At 41.8% G+C, this 19,241-nt stretch overlaps 1 protein-coding gene across 9 annotated transcripts in view; it reads left to right on the top strand.

Moving 5' to 3' along the window:
• CUX1 (cut like homeobox 1) overlaps positions 1 to 19,241 on the top strand; it is a 328,228-nt gene that overhangs the window by 72,353 nt on the left and 236,634 nt on the right. For all 9 annotated transcript variants that reach the window (XM_072978284.2, XM_072978277.2, XM_072978282.2 and 6 more), the window contains exon 2: positions 354 to 464. In XM_072978284.2, the coding sequence (XP_072834385.2) occupies positions 354 to 464 (111 nt within the window). The remainder of the gene's footprint in view (positions 1 to 353; positions 465 to 19,241) is intronic.

Here is a 19,241-nt window from a genome sequence, read left to right as displayed (position 1 = left end):
GCTATATAACCAAAAACATTTCTAGTGTAATACTAGTGTAGATGTGCAAACTGTAAAGAAACTAGTTTATTTTCTTCCTCCCCATCTCTGCATTATCCTTTCTGAAGGAAAGTGTATCCTTTCTGAAGGAAAGTGAAGTATGTTGGGTACACAGTCTGCATTTATGGGTGGCGTCACAGAGGTATGTGGTAACTTTGGAAGGGGGTGGGAATGGTTAATGAAAAATATACTGGAAAGAGATAAGTGATGAAATGAGAAATATCTTGACCAGTTTTTCCAGCATAACAACTTGGTTTTTTTTTTAATTAAAAGATCAATGCATTGTGAAAATTATGCTCTCTTTTCTTTGCTAGAGGGAGCTTGATGCCACAGCAACAGTGTTGGCAAACCGACAAGATGAAAGTGAACAATCAAGAAAGAAACTTATTGAACAAAGCCGCGAGTTCAAGAAAAACACTCCAGAGGTGAGTGGCAATTGGATTCCACAGCTCTTAGGCTTCCTTGCATAGCAACCTGCAAATAGAGGGTTTTCTGTAAGAAGGCTTTTGAGGGGCTTGTACTTCCTTCGACTCATCCTTGGTGAATAGGATATATATAACCTTCTGAATGGTATCTACCTCAGGGCAGCCTTTGGATCTGTTCATTTTTTCTGTGGAAAAATGTTCTTTGCTTTACCTCTTTCGAAAAATATTTAGTTTCTAAACTATTGTTGTTTCATAAAATAAATTCACAGCAGAATGACATGATTTCTTTTAAAAATAGCTTTCTAAATAAATGTTAAATAAATCCTGTCAGCCTCTCCATTGTCTTTATTGTCTGGGAATGATCAGGCTTATCTTTCAGTACATCTGGAAAGTGCTTGAAGTGGAAATGCTGTCATGATGTGGGGAGTCCAGTTAATTTAGGATATCAGGGAAGGAAGACCCACATCACAGAAATTATATGTAACTGAGCTATCAGTTCCTTTTTTTTTCTTCCAGTGGACCTATTTGTATTCATCTTGCTTTCCATATGGAGTAACTTTGTGTTCATAGCCGTTAAGTGTCACTGTAAACCAGTGTTGAAGTCTTTCAAGTGTATAGAATTGTTGCCAGTTTGAGTTACGATGGTCTACTCACCTGCAGTAGATGGGCCATTTTACAGTATGAATCTTTTTTTTTTTTTTTTAAGAATTTTACTGATTTCCTGTGTTGCAGTTTAGGAGCTTAAAATACGAAAAGTGAGTGATCAATGTAGTGACAAAATTATTCTAGTGCATTTTATGCATTATCTTTATCACATATCGAAAGACGGCAATCTTAATGGCCTTAAGCCGCACTTGAGAGGTTATTCTGCATGCAGGTGTTGTGGTTTTGCAGAATCAACAAGGATAGAGCAGGGATTGTTTTGCTTTTGTGAGTACACGAGTTATGCAAAGTCAAGCATGGGTCCATCTATACTCCAGCTGTTTTGCTTTATATTTTCTTGCCATTCAGACTGGAGTGGCAGAACATGTTCACTAGTTACGGAATGTTCCTGGTGCAATTTGCCAGATTTTCCTTTAGAAAACCTAGGTCATCATGGGGACTGAATGTACCGTTGCCAGGATCCTTAAGAGAGGTTCTGCTCATCTTGCTTGCCAGTGCATGACTATGTACACTAATATTGAGGTTCAGTATAAACCAGCTTTCCAAATCTGTTTGCCATCCAAGATTATTGTGATGCAGTCTGGGTTCAGATTGTAGCAGACAGTTGAATTGCTTGGCTTCAGAGATACGGCTTTTGAGAAATGAAGTTAGCAGCCTCTCTTTGTTTCTCACTCCTGCTAGAATTTGCAAGTAGGAAAAAAAGGAAGCTTTTTGAGATATAAGAGGGAAGATTTGGCCTCTCCATAACTCAGAGAGATAAAAGTTACAGAGTCTGGGAGGAAGAGGATTTCAGAAGACAGATGGGATGACCAGGAGGCAGGTATAGGGATGCCTTCCCCAAAGAATGCTGGATGCAATAAGTCAGGGGAATTAATGTTATCTTCAGCCCATTTGGCAGGTTGGGAGGGATGGAGAAAACAAATAGAATTTGAACATGTGACTGGCCTCATTTCCCTCTTTTGCTTTTTATTAATCCAGTCATTTCATTCTCAGTTCCTTGCATCCTCTTTCTATCTGCAGAAGTGTGCAGTTAATGATACAAGTATTTTCTTAAAATAGGTTGGGTAGGTATCCTGAAGGACTTGGTGCCTCTTTTTATCACTGCCTGATGAGGAGGCTGCCATGTTCTAGATGAGCCTTTGCTGAACAACACACGCTGTGTGGCACTCAATGACCTTCTTAGTAGACTCTCCCTGAACAGAACGGTTTGTTCTGTCTCAGCATTTTATTAATTTATATCTGTTCTTTTTAAAATTACCACAGGATTGGTAATAATTGGTTAACTAGTTATATGGTGGACGTGGTGGCATTGCGGGTTAAACCACAGAAGCCTCTGTGCTGCAAGGTCAGAAGACCAAGCAGTCGTAAGATCGAATCCACACGACAGAGTGAGCTCCTGTTGCTTGTCCCAGCTTCTGCCGACCTAGCGGTTCGAAAGCACGCAAATGCAAGTAGATAAATAGGTACCACCTCGGTGGGAAGGTAATGGTGTTCCGTGTCTAGTTGTGCTGGCCACGTGACCACGGAAAACTGTCTTCGGACAAAAACGCTCACTCTGTGGCTTGGAAACAGAGATGAGCACCGCGCCCTAGAGTTGGACATGACTGGACTAAATGTCAAGGGCAACTTTTACCTTTACCTAGTTGTATGTTGATTCAGTGCCATAAAATGTGGCAGTAATATTTAAAAATAAGATGAGATGGATTAATTCCCCTTGGATTTATTTGCAGTTACTATAACTGCCTGGATGAGAACTGAATGCTCAGAGGCAGTAGGGGCATATAGTGAGTAAAGAACTGGTTTATTCATACTCATCTCATGTACGAGGTCTTGGGACAGCCATCACTCCCTTCTGAGTGGAGAGTGGCTTTCTGCCTTTTTTTTTTTTTTTTTTTGGGGGGGGGGGCAAATTGGCATTTATTCTCTTTAGCACAGAAATAATTTGAAGTCTGTGGTAAGAAGAGAAGAAAAGACAAAGCACCCCATGTATCTTAATATTGGGTCTTTCTAAGGAGCAAGGTGGGGTAAAGATATTTTAAACCAACAAATAAAATAACTTTCTAGTCTATCTAAAAAGGGAGGGGGTAAGTGATACTAGCATCTAGGAGTTTAAGTATTTTCTCAGTTGTTTGGTATGTGGTGTTGTCCTTAGTGGGAATGACTTTGTTGGTCTGTTGATATGGCTTACCTTTGACATTGGGCTGTGTAGGTATCTTAAGTTATGTTGATGCCTTGAGTGATACTCAAGTATTTAGTATCCCCACATATTCCTCTTTCTAGATGCTGTATGTGTAGTAAACTTTCTTCTGCTTCACATCCTTTTGAGGTGTTTCTTGAATCACCTGCCTATATGTTATGATTGAGAGAATTGAGAGAGCCCACATAGTGAAGTTTCACACCTTTTTACATTATGGAGTTATCTGTAGGTGAACTGTCAGAAAAATGTACTTTTCCCTCATTTGACACTCATCAAGCATTTTGGTTTTATCTTTTTGGCTTTTTGTGTCTTGTCATCGATCTATTTACAACCTTGGGTATATTTCATATGTTGACTAAGTACAGTCGTGCTCCGCTTTACGATTGCCCCGCATTACGACGAAACCGCATTACGACAATGTTTTTGTGATCGCAAAACGATGGTCTGAATAGGCTTTTTCGCTTTGTGATGATCGATTTCCTGCTTCAGGAACCGATTCTTCACAAAACGACAATTTTCCTACAGCTGATTGGCGGTTTCAAAATGGCCGCCGGGTAAATAAAATGGCTCCCCGCTGTTTTCTGGGACGGATGCCTCTCAAGACAGCCACAGAAAATGGCCGCTCTATGGAGGATCTTCGCTGGACTGTGAGTTTTTAGCCCATTGGGTTTTTTATTCAGTGGGTTTTTTATTTTCGCATTACAACATTTTCGTTCTGCAGCAATTTCATTGGAACTAATTAACGTCATAATGCAAGGCACCACTGTAGTAGATATTTATGGAGAGGGAAGAGGCTTATCTGTCTCAACAACCATGTACTTGATTATTATGCTTACTGTGTATGGAGACAAAGGACGCCACTCAGGCAAAAAGTCCCGACAGGACCATCTTGCACTATCTCAGGTGATTGCAAACAGTGGAAACAACTCTTATCAGAATCCAGGAGAAGATTGCTTAAACACACTGCTGGGATAGGGTGAAGTGCTTCCAAATTGAAAGTAAAACCTTGTGCTTAGAAAAATATCCAGCTTTAAGTCTGTTAGCTAAACTAAAGAAAAAAAAAAAGAAGAAGAAAGCAAGAACAAAATATTGTGGCACTTTAGAGAGGTGAGCTTTCTTGGATCAAAAAAAGCTCACGAAACAAATTTGCTGGTCTTTAAAGTGTCGTCGTTTGTTGTCTTTGTCTGTTTTTCTTTCTTTTCTTTTACTTTAATTTAGACAGCCTGCTGAGAAGGAATAAGATAGCTACTTCTTTCGAAAAATCTGTAAAAGTAAGCCTCAGCTCTGGAATTAGATATGGGGCCACTCCAGGTTGTACAGGGCCAGCGTTTCATGGTCCAGTCAGCAGACTGGCACCTGCATGTTGGAAATACAAATCTAATTACAGGATTTACTCAGCTACATTTGCACACTGGAACAGTGTGATGTTGTACCAGTGAGGTTCCTAGTCTTAGAAAGGGAGAACAAGGCACAAAGGGCACAGGGTTGAAAGCAGATTTTGTCTTAACATCGTTTGATTCCATGTGCAAAGCTGTGGCCAAGTCTCCTATACCCAGCAATCCTGCTTTGTCCTTCGTGTTCCTAAAGATAGTGGCAAAAGCTTTTAGATGTGAGGCAGCACCAGAATGTGAGTCTGTAGTAGGCAGCCAAAATTGGGGTGAATACCTTGAGATTGTTTCCGTTTTACGTTTTCCCATGGCAGGGTCTTTCTGCAGGTTAGTAGTTAAGTGTATCTCGGTCCCCAGCTGCCTGCCCGCTGCCATCCAAGATGCCCAGAGAGCTTTCTCAAAATCTGTTGCCACTAAGCTGGTATTTAGAAGAACCCCAGAGCAAAGCCAACAACATTCTGTTCAACTGTCAGTGGCTGTTAATGGCACTACAGACGGTGCTCTTGGGATGCTCTGGAGATAAAAAGGGAGACTCAATCAAGTAAGTTCTGTTTGTAGCACTCTTAGCAAATGCCCATCGTGTGTTCTGGGCTGTCATGTTTGTAGCTACAGAGAGAGATGAGGTGCCTTCAGGAACTGAAGTGAAGTTACCAGCCATCTCTGAGGCTTCATAATTGGGACCAGCTGCTTGAGCAGGAGAGAGACAACATCTGCAAAGACTGTGCTCCTGCTGGAAAAGTACTGCACATTTCACATGCGGTTACATGCCATTATATCACTTCTGACTTCCAGTGGTCATAGGAATTTATGACCTCCAAGAAATCCTGTCTTTCATGGCCAGCTCAGGTCTTGCAAGCTAGAGAACAGGAGTCCTTTCCGCAATCAATCTGTCTCATGTTATGTCTTCATCTTGTTTTCCCTTTTCTGTTGTTCTCTCTCGTTTCTTTGCAGTTTTTATTTTATACAGTGGTGCCTCGCATTACAATCTCTTCGTTTAACGCGAAACGATGTTTCCTATGGGGGAATTTTGCTTTGCAATGATCGGTTCCCTGTTTTGGGAACCGATTCTTCGCAAAATGACGATTTTCCAGCTGATCGGTGGTTTCAAAATGGCCACCGGGTAAATAAAATGGCTCCCTGCTGTGTTTAGGGATGGATTCCTTGCAAGACAGGCAATGAAAATGGCCACCCTATGGAGGATCTTCGCTGGACGGTGAGTTTTAAGCCCATCGGAATGCATTAAACAGGTTTTAATGTGTTTTCTATGGGCTTTTTAATTCCACTTTACAATGTTTTCGTTCTACAGCTATTTCGCTGGAACGAATTAACATCATAATGCGAGGCACCACTGTAGTTCTCTCCGTCCCTGCATGCCAGTCACTGAGAAGTAGTATTTTTAAAACCGATTCTAACTGTATTTTTTTTTTGTTACCTTTTATATTTCTTTGAACTTAACAGTTTTAAGAGTTTTGTCAGGCATCCTTTGAGGCTTTTCTTTTCTTTTGGCTTCAGAAATAGTCTTTTTTATTTTTCCCTGCTAATAACTCTGGTTTGAATCCATAGTCCTTCTGGCACAGGGTCAGTTGAGTTTATGCAAATTTGTTCTCTATATGGTCTTCAAAATTTTCAAGAATATTGCTTTATTGCACCTGGATTTTGGAACTGCGATTGCTTAGTGTTCTTTTGCAGCTCTACTCTTAATTTTTTATATTAACTCGTCATTTGATCTGTACCACAGTTGGCTCCTGGCCATGGGCTTGCAGAGATAACACACCATCTCCATATTCTGTTTCTAATTATATATATTTATTTGATTTCCATGTTGCCCATCTGGGGGTGTTTGTGTGTACAGTTGTCTGTTAGATAGATTGCCTGAAGTATGCATTTTCAGTAAAGAGCCTGTCAGCTTCACAGAATTCAATGAGACACTTTAATGCTTTGCTCCTGACTCCTAGGCAGAGACCTCTGATAGAATATGATTTTACTTCCCAGCCTACTTTTGTGTTCCAGTTACCTGTGAGTGTTTAATATGTGATCATTTTCTTCCTGGATATTCTTACATAAAAGCTTTCAGTTTCTTCTTCTGTTGTTGGAGCACAGGCATGACTGCTGCTATGAAGTCTAATATTATCTGCTCAGAATTAGCATTGTAGCTTGTGTTCTGTCCCAACTCACTATGACCTATTCAAGAGTCCACTTTAGTTAGCTTATACCAAGTAATGTAGCTTTTAAATATTCCATTTCGAGTTTTCCTTGCACATTACCACCAACATACTTGACTTTTATTTTGGTTGTTTTGGCTGCCTGGGGCAGTAAAGGAAGCAGGTAATACTGGCATGGAAGTTTAAAAAAAGTTTTCTGAACTCAGAAATGATTTTGGCAGATCCTCTTCCTGCCTTATCTTGCCATCTAATGTTGTGTATCTGTTCCACATTTAATGTAGCATGTCAGTAGCAGCAGCCAGAGGCTAAATCCCTCAGCTGCTCCAAGCAGTAGTTCCAATAGTTATCACTCACCAAAACTGCATGTTAGTTGGACAGACATTGTCAAAGACACTTCTGGTGGCTTGATCTCTTTGCTTGGTTAGGTTCTTTTTGGCAAGTATGCGTGAGGAGTGTTCAGGTTCTTCCTTCTTTATGCATTTGGAATGTTTAAATCACTCTGTTGTGAAAAACCGCATGAGAGAATGGTCTCAGCCGATAGGAACCTCACTTCGAAATTTTGTAATGCACGTTGGATTTCTTGCGGCCAGGCAAGATATTCATGAAAAATGAATGCCCACATCACTTCTGGAATAACCAGCCTCATATAACTCTAGGTACAATGCACCTGGCCTCTTCAAGTGGTTGCTCCTTGTATAGGTACACGCGTGTGCGTGCGTACGCACACAGAGTTTTCTGATCTCCCTTCCCTTCGGTTTCTGTTTTACATCAGGCAGGCATAAGTCATGGTTAAGACAAACCCTGGCTGGTGGAGCTGGGACCCAGGTCTGTTGCTGATTTTTAAAACCGAGTGAAAGCCCAGCAGGCACTCCATTGGCACTGGCAAAATGTTGATATGCCTCCTGAGTTTTGTGAAGCTGGCATGAAAATCTTAGCAGGCATGGGAAAGAGATCTCTTGTCCTGTTGTCAATAAGGGGTCAGAATGTGTGGGGAGGGTGGATTATGACTTAACCTTCCTGTGAGAGTTTTAGTGCAACTGACAAAATGGTATTTCTGGACAAGGCCTTCTATAAAACTGTACATTAGATTCTGTTACACAATGGTGATACCATGTGTTTGAATTTTCTGCAGTTAGTCACTTTAATATAATAGTTAATTACAGGGCGTTCTGGCCATTTCGGGATTAAGGCTGCCTGAAATGTATACTGTGTTAAAATTTGGGGGAGGGGGGACACTTTAATTAAAAACAGCCATTTTGTTTTGCCAGCTGTGCAACTTCCTAGGACAGATCTATAGATCTGCATCTAAGCATTCCTTTTTAATTTTGAAAATGTGGTTGGTCTTGATAATTCAGAATCTGTGTGGTCACTCCTGAGAGTTCAAATCAGCAACTGAGATGCTAGTGGAAACGCTTTTTAAAAAAACCTGGCTGGGAGCAGCTTTGTTCTGTCTGCCAGGGAAAACATCTTTAAGTGGGAGCTTGGAGAGTATGTGGACCAAAAAGCTAAAGGCATTAAAAAAAATCTTGAAGCTTGCAACTGGGAGTATTGAAGGTGGGAACTGAGTTGGCTGTTGCTCTGTTTAATACTTTAGGTCCAGAGGAGAATTAGGTTGTAGGCAAAAAATAGCGGAGAGGATATGGGCATTTAAATAGGTGTTCACACCTGAACACATTTTTAAAGGTAATCTGGATGCAGGATTCAGGACTTTGCAAACTGGCAATTTCTAGTTTAGGAGAGTACTTTTGTCCCTTAAAATAGTGGTTCTTAACCTTTTTGAAAGAAACGCCCCCTTGAGCCATTGAGGAAGTTATCATCGCCCCCCTCCCTGAGATGATATCTTTCTTACCTACCTACCTACCTACCTACCTACCTACCTACCTACCTACCTACCTACCTACCTACCTACCTACCTACCTACCTAGTCTCCCTCCCCACCCGGGTGCGAGGCAGCGCTTCACGGGGTGAGGATGAGGACCCAAGAGACACTTTCCTTCCACCTGATCCACACTCAATGCTCCCCTAAAGGAGAAAGGCGAGACGTGGCATGTAGAAAGAGCTGGATCATCTGGTGGCAGTGGCAGCACCGGATCTACTGCCAGCACTGCGGCTGCAGTTGCCTTCACAGGTTTGGCTTGCTCCAGCGCCCCCCTACCGCCCCCTTCTGTTCTTTCACCCCCACACCGCCCCTTTTCATTGTACCGCCCCCCTGAAAAATGAAATCGCCCCCTGGCGGGCATTATTGCCCACGTTAAGAACCACTGCCTTAAAATACTAACACATTTATTCTGGCATGATTTAAGTCCACAAAAGCACAGGCAAGAGTAGGTTTGTCAGAGTACAGTATGAGGTGCCTCAGAACTCTTTTGCTGCAAAAAAATGTAGTATGACTATTCCTTTGGAAATTACAGCAAAGAGTGGATCAACTAATGAAAGTCTCCAGTGAATCTCAAAAGACCTTCCCCGAAGGGATGGTACCCATTTGCTTCTGTGTGGGTGGCTGCTCTCAGTGTACTCTTTTGTGATTCACCTTTTTGCACTGAGTGATTTGAGTGAGATGATTGTATTTGCTGATGGAGAACTGTAGAATCACTCCTTGTCAGAGGGGTATGCCCATGGAGTCATCGTTCAGGGCTTCCCAGAGAGCTAAATGCATAATCCATGGCATTTGGGCCATAAAAATGAAGTGTGCTTCCCTTCAAAAAAGCTAAACTGGTTTGAAAATGAGAAATTGGGAAAATGCAGCTCAAAATTAGATGTCTGTAATCTCTGTTAGGTGTTTAATATAGAAACTGCTCACCTATAGACCCTGCCCATGATCGGCTGTCATGTCTTCAGTTGTCTGAGTGTGACACTAGGTGCTTCTGAGCAGGATCTGTGTATCAGATGTTATAGTTTGAAGCCTGGTTCAGAAGCTCAAAATTCTCTGACATCTGCAGTCCTGTGTTGTTGCTTATAATAATAAGGGTGAAGCAGCTTCTGCCCCCTCCCTGGCTGAGTTTTCCTTTGAGCAGCAAAGGCCTAGTAATTTTGGCATCTGTGATACTGTAAGTTTGCTGGTCTTAGAGTCGTTTCCTCTTTCTTTTTTTTTTCTGTGTGGAAGTGACAGAATGGTCCTTTAATGTCCAGTGGAATCTGTTTCCTTAGTGCTTAGGGTCAAATCCAGCCTAAATCCGAAAGCACACAGTGGAGTCTTTGAATATAACCAGGCAGTAGGTGCACTATGAGCAAAAACAGCTTCTAACTGGCCTGGAAAAAGAGAATTTTGCAAGTTGACTGGAGAATGAATAAATGAGCTTTCAAACAGAGCACCTTAACACTTACAGAATAGTGATGGCCCCGTGCTGACCCCCAAATTCTCTCCTAAGCAAATGGAAATTTTGAACCAGAGGGAAGTTTTCTTCTGGAAAGCTTATGATCTCACCTTTGCTCAGGCTTAGAACGACCTCAGAGGCATCTGGTTAATTTACATGATAGATTTTTGCAAGGGGGGGGGGCATTTCAAGTCTTTCCTAAAATATTTTTTGTGCCGTGGCACTAATATATATCAATTGGTATGTTTATTTAATTAGACTTCCCCCCCCCCGCTGATTTAGGCAAGTGAGTTTTCCCTCTTGAAACAGAATGTAAGAAAAATTAAGAATTGTATATGTAATCTTGAAAACATGACTTGTGGATACAGTCTGTGTTTAGCCTTTCCCCCTCTATAATATGAAGTGGAATCAAGTATATGGGTTGGAATACATCTTGTCTAATTTTTAAGAGAGAAAAATACTCCATTATATACTAATGGGATTAGTATGTCTCCCACATACTTTTAGTGGGGAGGGAGGGAGAGAGAGAGAATGGGGACAGGAGCTTGGATTTGATATCTTGGATGGAGAAGAGCATCCACTAAGGCTTTCACGGCCGGGATCTAATGGTTGTTCTGGGTTTTTCAGGCTCTTTGGCCGTGTTCTGAAGGTTGTTCTTCCGGACGTTTCGCCAGTCTCTGTGGCTGACATCTTCAGAGGACAGGTTGCTGTCCTCTGAAGATGCCAGCCACAGAGACTGGCGAAACGTCAGGAAGAACAACCTTCAGAGCACGGCCAAAGAGCCCGAAAAACCCAGAACAACCACAAGAGCATCCACTACTCTTCTCCACCTGTTCCTCATCCAGCCTGGCCCATGCAGACAGATCAAGGGAGTCGGCACCCTTGTAACCAGAAGATGTCCTAGGAAGAAAGCCGCCTAAGCCTACCATGTGATACATCTAGCTGTTTCTGTTTGATTTATAGGAGGAGATCAAGCTAACCTACATAGTAAAGTTCTTGGAAAATTTCTTTCAAAACGTTGTTTTTAATTAAACATGGTCTTAGGTAATTTGTGTGTATGTTGTGTGCCATAAAATGCTAGGAAACTGAAAACGGCTTACAAAAGAAGGATACAAAACCTTTTACAGCATCAGTCATCAGCTCTTGGGTCTTTCATTTGTAGTGTTGGCCATGACAGAATGAGGTTAAGGCAGGGCAAGAGAAGGAAATTATAGTCATCTTGGAAGTGGCCACCATTTAAAGGGGATTGAAGCCATTTTAAGGATGGAAAGGAGATGAATCATGATTGCAGTTGTCATACACAGACCTGTTTACTTTGAATATTTGAGTTGCATGTGATATGAGAGGACTGTTAACAAACGCGCGCAAATGTAGATATGAAGACTTGTTGAAGGTGAGAATGAACTAATTTATTTCTTTGGTTGGTTGATGTTTATCTGAGCAATTAGCCCCTGAAAGTATTGACTTGCACCATGAGTTTCACTTAGAAAGGGGGTAAAAAACATGTTGAGAAAATGAATGATCATGTACAGAATTAATTTGTTACACCCCAAACAATGAAGCATTTTTGGTGCTGTAAAGACTAGCCAGTTATCGAGATCACACTACCAGATACAATAATGGTTTCTGGTCCAGGAAAGCTTGTGGCTCTTCTTGGGAAACAAAGCATAACCAGCTATAGACCTTGAGTTTTGGAAATTTTGTGTTCCTTTTTGTCCTGTAAGGCCCAGCCTGATTAAGACTCCAGCAAGAACAAAAGCTAGCTTCTGTTTGTGAGACTTTTAATGGCCTATTAAAGACATCACCCATCCTTGTCTTCAGGTTGTGTACAGGCACCGCACAGCTTTCCCCTTTCTCTTTCATTTTTGTATTGTAATTTTAAGTTTTAAAGTATTTCAACAGTGTCTGGAGGGTTTGCTTCAATTGGGAATATTGCACACATCAAACATTAGCTCATGCTCTGCTGTGAATGTTGAGTTGACAGTGAGGTAAAGTGGACAGGACAAGGATGTAGGTTGGGCACAGAGAAATGGATTACAGCATTCAGAATTTTTAAGTACAGTGGTGCCTCGCTAGATGATGATAATCCATTCCACTGAAATCGCTGTTTAGCAAAATCATTGTCTAGCGAAAAGCATTTCCCCATTGGAATTCATTGAAACCTGTTTATTGTGTTCCAGTGGTGAAGAATTGTTGTTGTCTAGCGAAGATCGGCCATAGGAAAGCCACTTTGCGAACCGCCGATCAGCTGTTTAAATCGCTGTCTTGCGAAGCTTAGATCCTGAAAACACCTGTTTTGCGAGCGCGGAGGGAGCTGTCAAAATCATCGCCTAGCAAAAATCGGTTTGCGAAGCAGGGACCAAACATTGTCCAGCAAAATTCCCCCATAGGAATCACTGTTTTGCGAATCACTATAGCAATTGCAAAAAGTCAGTGTCTAGTGAAAAAACTGTCATGCGGGGTAACTGTCTAACGAGGCACCACTGTATGCAAAAAACAAGCCCAACCCTCTGTTTGAATTATTGTTTGAGAAAATGGACATTCACATTAGAATTGTGGTTACAGCAAGAATAGCTACTTTTCCATACCCAGAGGTCTAAAGGTAAATAATTATTTTTTAAATATAACTTGACGAGCTATGCTTCCTTTGAATCTTCTAAGCTGGTTTATGCAGCCCTCCGCCCCCTGCCCCCATTTCTTCTTCTGCAGTCCTGTGAGGTAGGTCAGACAGAGAGACTCTTGTCTTCAAGCCAGTAAACTTTGACAGATTTTAATGCAGTATGCATATGCATTTGTTTTGGTAAAACCTAGATACCTTAGATATGTATCTCCTACCCACCCAATCTTAATTGTCCCTAGGATGAAATTGGGAAGCAGCCCTGAGTCTTGTTCACGTCTTCAGCTGCACCCCTTCGGCAGAAGGCAAATCATCAAAGCCGGAAATGTCAGCTCTTTCTCTAAATCTGGGCACTTAAAACTGCTTTAACAAAACTGTTCCAAATAGATTTCAATTCCTACCCTTTAGTTTGGAATTGAATTGGTGCAGAACCAATTTTTGTGTGTGGCATGGATTTAATACCTAGGTGCCAACACCTTGCTGAAATGGTATTGTGGGAAGCTAAGAGCATCTTTTCCCTTTCTGCATTGGGGGGTGTCAGTTTTTAAGTGTCTTGTCTCCCAGATATCTGGGGGTTTGGCTTCTGTTTTGTACCCCAGTCTTTGGAAATCTCCATTAGTGCAGAATACGCCAGAAGGTCTGACAGAGAACCAGGAGGGCACCAAACCCAGCTCTTCCATCCCAGTGAGGAAACCTACACTCCTAAGGCACCCCACCCCCTTAGCTGAAATGTTCCTCCTGAGAACCATTTAAAAGCAAATTAAAAGACATGTGAGAAGTAGAGAAATGGAGAGTAATTTTTATTGTTGGATTCTTTTTGAATTAACACATTTTCGGTGTTGATGAATATATGGAAAAAAATTATGCTGCTATCCTGTCGTGTCTCCAGTGTGACAATAAATCAATTTTTTCCCCTTTTAAAATGTCTGGCTCTGTAATTTATGTTTGCTTAGGCCATTACTAAATTCGTAGTAGTGTTTTAGTTGGCAAGCTTCATTCCAGAGGCTCCCAGGGCTTTTTAGAAATACTGTGCTTTTGTTCTTGGCCAGAAATAAGTGTGGAACGAACACACACACACACACACACACACACACACACACACACACACACACACACACACACACACACACACACACACACACACACACACACACACACACACACACACACACACACACACACACACACAGAGAGAGAGAGAGAGAGAGAGAGAGAGAGAGAGAGAAATGGAACGAACACACACACACACACACACACACACACACAGAGAGAGAGAGAGAGAGAGAGAGAGAGAGAGAGAGAGAGAGAGAGAGAGAGAGAGAGAGAAATTAGCATATTTCTTATTTTGCAGAAGTGTTTTTACCCTGGCTATTTTAAATAATTCTTGAGGTGTAGATTTGGTAGAATCTTGGCTGCATAAAGTTCTTTGAGGCAAGACCTGGCTTTTGTGGCAGTGAAGAATTAGCCAGCTGTAGTTAAGACTGATTTGTCTCTTTTCTATCCTCCCCCCTACCCCTGTTGGTCAAGAACATCTGGAGTCTAGTCAGTTCGCCAAACATGGAGCTCATTTGTGTTATGTTCCTTCAGGACGGACTGTGCATCCTCAGTGTGGAAAAGAAGTAACACTGTGCATTTGAATTTTCTGTTCATAGCCTGCAGCAGATTTGCAAGGCTTTGTTGAAAGCAATTTCCATAGATAGGTAAATTGTTCCTATGATTATAGCAGATGCCAAGCTGTTATTGGCAGACATGTTTAATGGAGCAAAGTTGGAGAACCTATAGCCAGTGAGGGTTCTGCATCGAGCCTGTCAAGTTTTTCCCTCCTTCTTATCTCAAATCAGATATCAGATATGAGAAGCTCTTTAAACCCTTGCAAGCTGTTGCCTGGAAATAAGCTGTGCTCTGCTGTTGCTTCAGAGCAGATATGTACACTCCTGAGTAGCTATATACACAACTGAGATGTGCTTTGTATGCTTGTTGACACTGGTTCTTAACCTTGGGTTACTCAGGAGTTTTGGACTGCAACTCCCAGAAGCCTTCACCACCAACTGTGCTGGCTGGGGTTTCTGGGAGTTGCAGTTCAAAAACATCTGAGTAACAAAGGTTAAGAACCACTGCTTGTTGAGATGACATCCGCATTAGTAAGAATATGTATCTGCCCTGCCCACTTTGCTGTGACCGTACACAGTGCCTTAGTCCAGCCCACTGCTGGAATGTATCCCTTCTTAAGTTGAAATTTGGGCCCTGCATTGGGGGAAAGTGATCCACCTCCTCCTCTATAATGTTGTTTTTAAAACTCAGAAAACTTGAGTTATTCGCTATGCTCCTTCAGAATGGAGGAGTTTTCTTCAAATACTGACGTGGATTTGACATTGAGATAATTAGCAGTGGTTGCAAATAGTACTTTATCCATTCATGACCCTCAGAGTGGTACACAAAAAAAGAGGAACACCATCCATACACTAACAATCATTATTTATATAAAATAATAAATAAAAAGTGGTGTTTCCTCCTCCTCCTCCATCATCATCATCATCATCATCAAACCAACAGTTGACTGCACTTTGGCTGGAATCCTGTTGCACAGCTTTCTGCTGCATAACTGTGATTACATCATCAGCCGCAGCCCATCCCTCGCAACAATTTTCTGGCATTAAATAGTTCCCTCCTCTGTTTCATGGCTCTCAGAGTCTTTCCCAGAATGAATTGTATTTGTGGAACATGGGGGTGGGGGGGAATAGAAAGCTTTTAATTCCCCCAAAACTAATGCGGCTGGTGACACCAACACAGTTGCATAAAATTGCACAGTAGGATTCTGGCCAGTGAGTCCTTTTGAAGATCACAGGAAGAGGCAGGAGAGAATTAAACTCTTTCTGCCTGTGTGGCAGAGTTCCTTCCTGTGGACTTGGCAGATTTTTCTAAGCGAACAGTGGCTTGGACAGTATCAACCCACTTCTGCTTTTTTCCACCATCTGCAGAGTTGTACTGCTAAGCACATGCTAGGCTGTGTTCTCAAGCTTCTGGGGTGTGCGTGCTGTGACTCCATTTTAAGAAGCTTGATTGTGCACCATGTGGATGGAGGTGGCCCTTCAAAATGGTCAGAAGCACTCAAGGGTTCCTCGGCAAGCCTTTCACTAGGGAAAAGAGTCCCGGGGCAGCCCTTTTAGAAGCATGTGCTAGGGAGTATTCTCATTGTGAAGCTGCTGAGCTAAAGGTCTTCACTGGTTAACAAGTTGGGAGTTAGCTGCGGGACTAGATGCAGTCCCCTATCCTCTTCTGTCTAGAGTTTAGAATCTCACCCTGTCATTTCTCTGGCTGATCTAAACCTGGTTTCAGTTTGATATTAAGAGCAGCATGAAGAAATCAAATCTCATTAATCAGGATTTGCAACCAGCTTGGAAACATGGTTTCAGACCTTCATCAATGGGTAGCTATCGTTTTTAATGTCATTATCTTTTAATGTCATTATCTTGAGTTTACAAAAGCTGGGCAGGGTTGTTGAGGACGGGACATTTTGGAGGTCGCTCATTCATAGGAGTACCATAAATTGGAGGTGACCTAATGGTATGTAACAGCAACAACAATTTCATTGTTAACAGTAGTGCTTAGCAATAGAAGTCGGGGAATATTCATGAGCTATAAGGGTTGAAAAAGATATTCTAGGAGTGAACGTCAAGAAATTGAATGTTTTAATAATTGAATTGCTTGGGTTGAGCTAAGTAAGGTAGACGGAAAAGGAACAGAGACATCTTTCATATGAAAAACTACTTTCTCCACCTCACCCCCACCCATCCTTGGAAAATTCTGGGTTGGAGATGAATTTTTAAAAACTTGTATCAGCTGAGAGAAGCTTTTTGGAAAAAAACGCTTTCTCTCATTATATTTTTTGAATTTCTGTGCCACTTGATCACTTTTCCCCCATGACAGTTGGCGTTTAAGCATAAGAAGATAGCATCTGTACCATGGAATTCTGTCTGAACCCTAGATGCTGCCCTGCCATGTTCTGCTAACAGATGAGAGAGAGAGAGAGAGAGAGAGAGAGTAGTGTGCTTTACCTAGACTGATGCATAATTATATGCTTCAAGCATGTTCTCTCCCTCCCTGCTCCGCAACCTCCAAGCTATCTGTGCCCTTTTAAGAAAAATAAATCTGTTGCTGAACCAGGAATTATCCAATGCCTCTTGCTTCCCCTGAGTTAAAGAACTAAATCTTAAAAATCTATACCTTTTCTGACTTTATAACATCATAATATCTTGCCACATTTTAAGCTGTTTTGTGCTTGTAACTCATTCCCTAGTCTTCTGTTCTGTTATTTTTGTGCCCATGACACAGCATGTGGAAACTGGAAACCCAGGCTCATGTTTATGTGCAGCTTTAAAGATTACAGTTCGTCTTGGGCACATGCCTTCCCAAAATTCTCATACTCACCTTACATATTAATTGATGGACAGGCTGAACAGACCTTGGAGTTCCTGTTATCTTTATAACATGTGGGTATGCTATCATTTGCTGCAAACCTCACCAGGCATGTCACAGAGACTCCCTTCAGTAACTTTTCTGCAGAGTAACTTTCCTTCAGGTGATGTTTTTGGAACAACATGAAGATGGTGTGTGTGTGTGTGTGTGTGTGTGTGTGTGTGTGTGTGTGTGTGTGTGTGTGTGTGTGTGTGTGTGTGTGTGTGTGTGTGAGAGAGAGAGAGAGAGAGAGAGAGAGAGAGAGAGAGAGAGAGAGAGAGAGAGAGAGAGAGAGAGAGAGAGTTGGAAACTAGAGGCAAAACACTTGAAAATGGCTTGCTAGGGATGGTTTCATCGCTGTATTTTGGTTTTGATGATGAGTCTTTTGGACAGGCAGGATGGACATACTTGAGCTAAGTATGAAGGAGAAGGTCCCAATCCCATTCCCTGTATCCTCTAGTCCCAGGACACAGATGTGTTAAAAAGCAAGCAAGATCATCAGAATCCTCCTTCATCTTCTATCCTTCTTGATTCCTCCTTCCCTTGTTTGCTTACTATCAATATACAACCAGACATTAGGGGTTGGGTTAGGACACAGCACCAGATTAACCTGCCTGAGGGGTGCTGATGTCCAAAATTACTGATGTCATTTTGTTCAGTTCATGTTTTTTCACTTGTAGTTCAATGGTATTATGTTTTTCATCTTTTTAGTAGTCATCTTCACATTGCTTTATCTGTGATAAAACCCTTAGTGCCCACTGTAGGAACCCCCAGTGTAGGAATGTAAGAAAGAACATTTTGCTGAGCCATTATGGGTTCATTTAGTTCACTGTGCATTGCCTTGTGCTAGATTTTCAGTGTTTGAGACAGAGCTCTTTTCCAAGCCTACCTAGGGATTGGGACCGGGACCTTCTCTGTGGAAAGTATGGACAGAACCACTGAGCCATAGCACTGTTCTGGTGGGCCCTGAGCTATCCAATTAATTCAGTGGCTGTGAATGGGATTTGTAAGCTGTGTACTCAGCTCTCCAGTATATGGCACCCTATTGTGTTGAAGTGGATTCAGTTTTGATTCATGAAATACGTTGACCTGCCTGTCACCTTGCACAGGGGGAGAGCACATCCTAATGGAGTTCATGCCTTGTTATATTCCCAGGATACCCTACTGATCTGTAACATTTCTGGGAGTTCTTTGGAACATATTTGGAAATCTTTGTCTTTGTTGTGTTGCAAGTGAACAGATTGCGTGAGATTGATACGTTGATATGGGAACACTTATCATCATGTGGCATACAGCGGCCCTCTCCCCTCCACCCCATGTTTGGAATGTTTAGTGTTCCTGTGGAGAAAATAATCATGCCTTCAGAAAAACTGTTAAGGCTTTATATAGTTGATTCTGAAACCAATTAAAGGGAGATTGGCTGTGCTTTTTCTTGTAAACACGCATTTAGTTTACTTAAAATAGATGGAACGTACCCAACTGGGTGGAAGGATGTTGTCTGTTTCCTTTGAATTGAGGTAGTTTTACAGCACTGGCAGGAGCTTTGCTGGGGATGGGAGATGGGTAAAATCACATTCTTTGCAAAATCTCTTTGATAATGTACTTCTCAGCTTCTTCTCCCTGATGCTGTTTACTGTGAATGGTTACCTGTTTGTTCATCTGACTTGGAATGTATGTAGGAGGTACAGTATTATAGAAGACCCAGAGTCACAAATGGTTTTTAAAGGAAAAAGTACTTGTAAGCATAAGTAGAGATACGTGAGGCCATATGTACTTCTTCTTGGTCACGGTGACTCACATCTGTGGGTTTTCTGTGCCTGTGCAGCCTCATTTTGGAACATCAGTATCTGAACTGTTGATTTTTGGTGAGAGCACCACCCACTCAACTGCACATGACCGCCCAGTTCTTTTCATTTCCTTCAGCTTTGATTTCAGCAAGTGTTTTGTTCTCAAATGCTTTTCAGTAAGAAGTTGATGAGTG

The sequence above is a fragment of the Pogona vitticeps genome, chromosome 7, assembly GCF_051106095.1.
Source record: "Pogona vitticeps strain Pit_001003342236 chromosome 7, PviZW2.1, whole genome shotgun sequence".
Taxonomy (NCBI): Eukaryota; Metazoa; Chordata; class Lepidosauria; order Squamata; family Agamidae; genus Pogona; species Pogona vitticeps.
The sequence above is the reverse complement of the archived record's forward strand: the minus strand, read 5'-3'. Positions and strand labels throughout refer to the sequence as shown.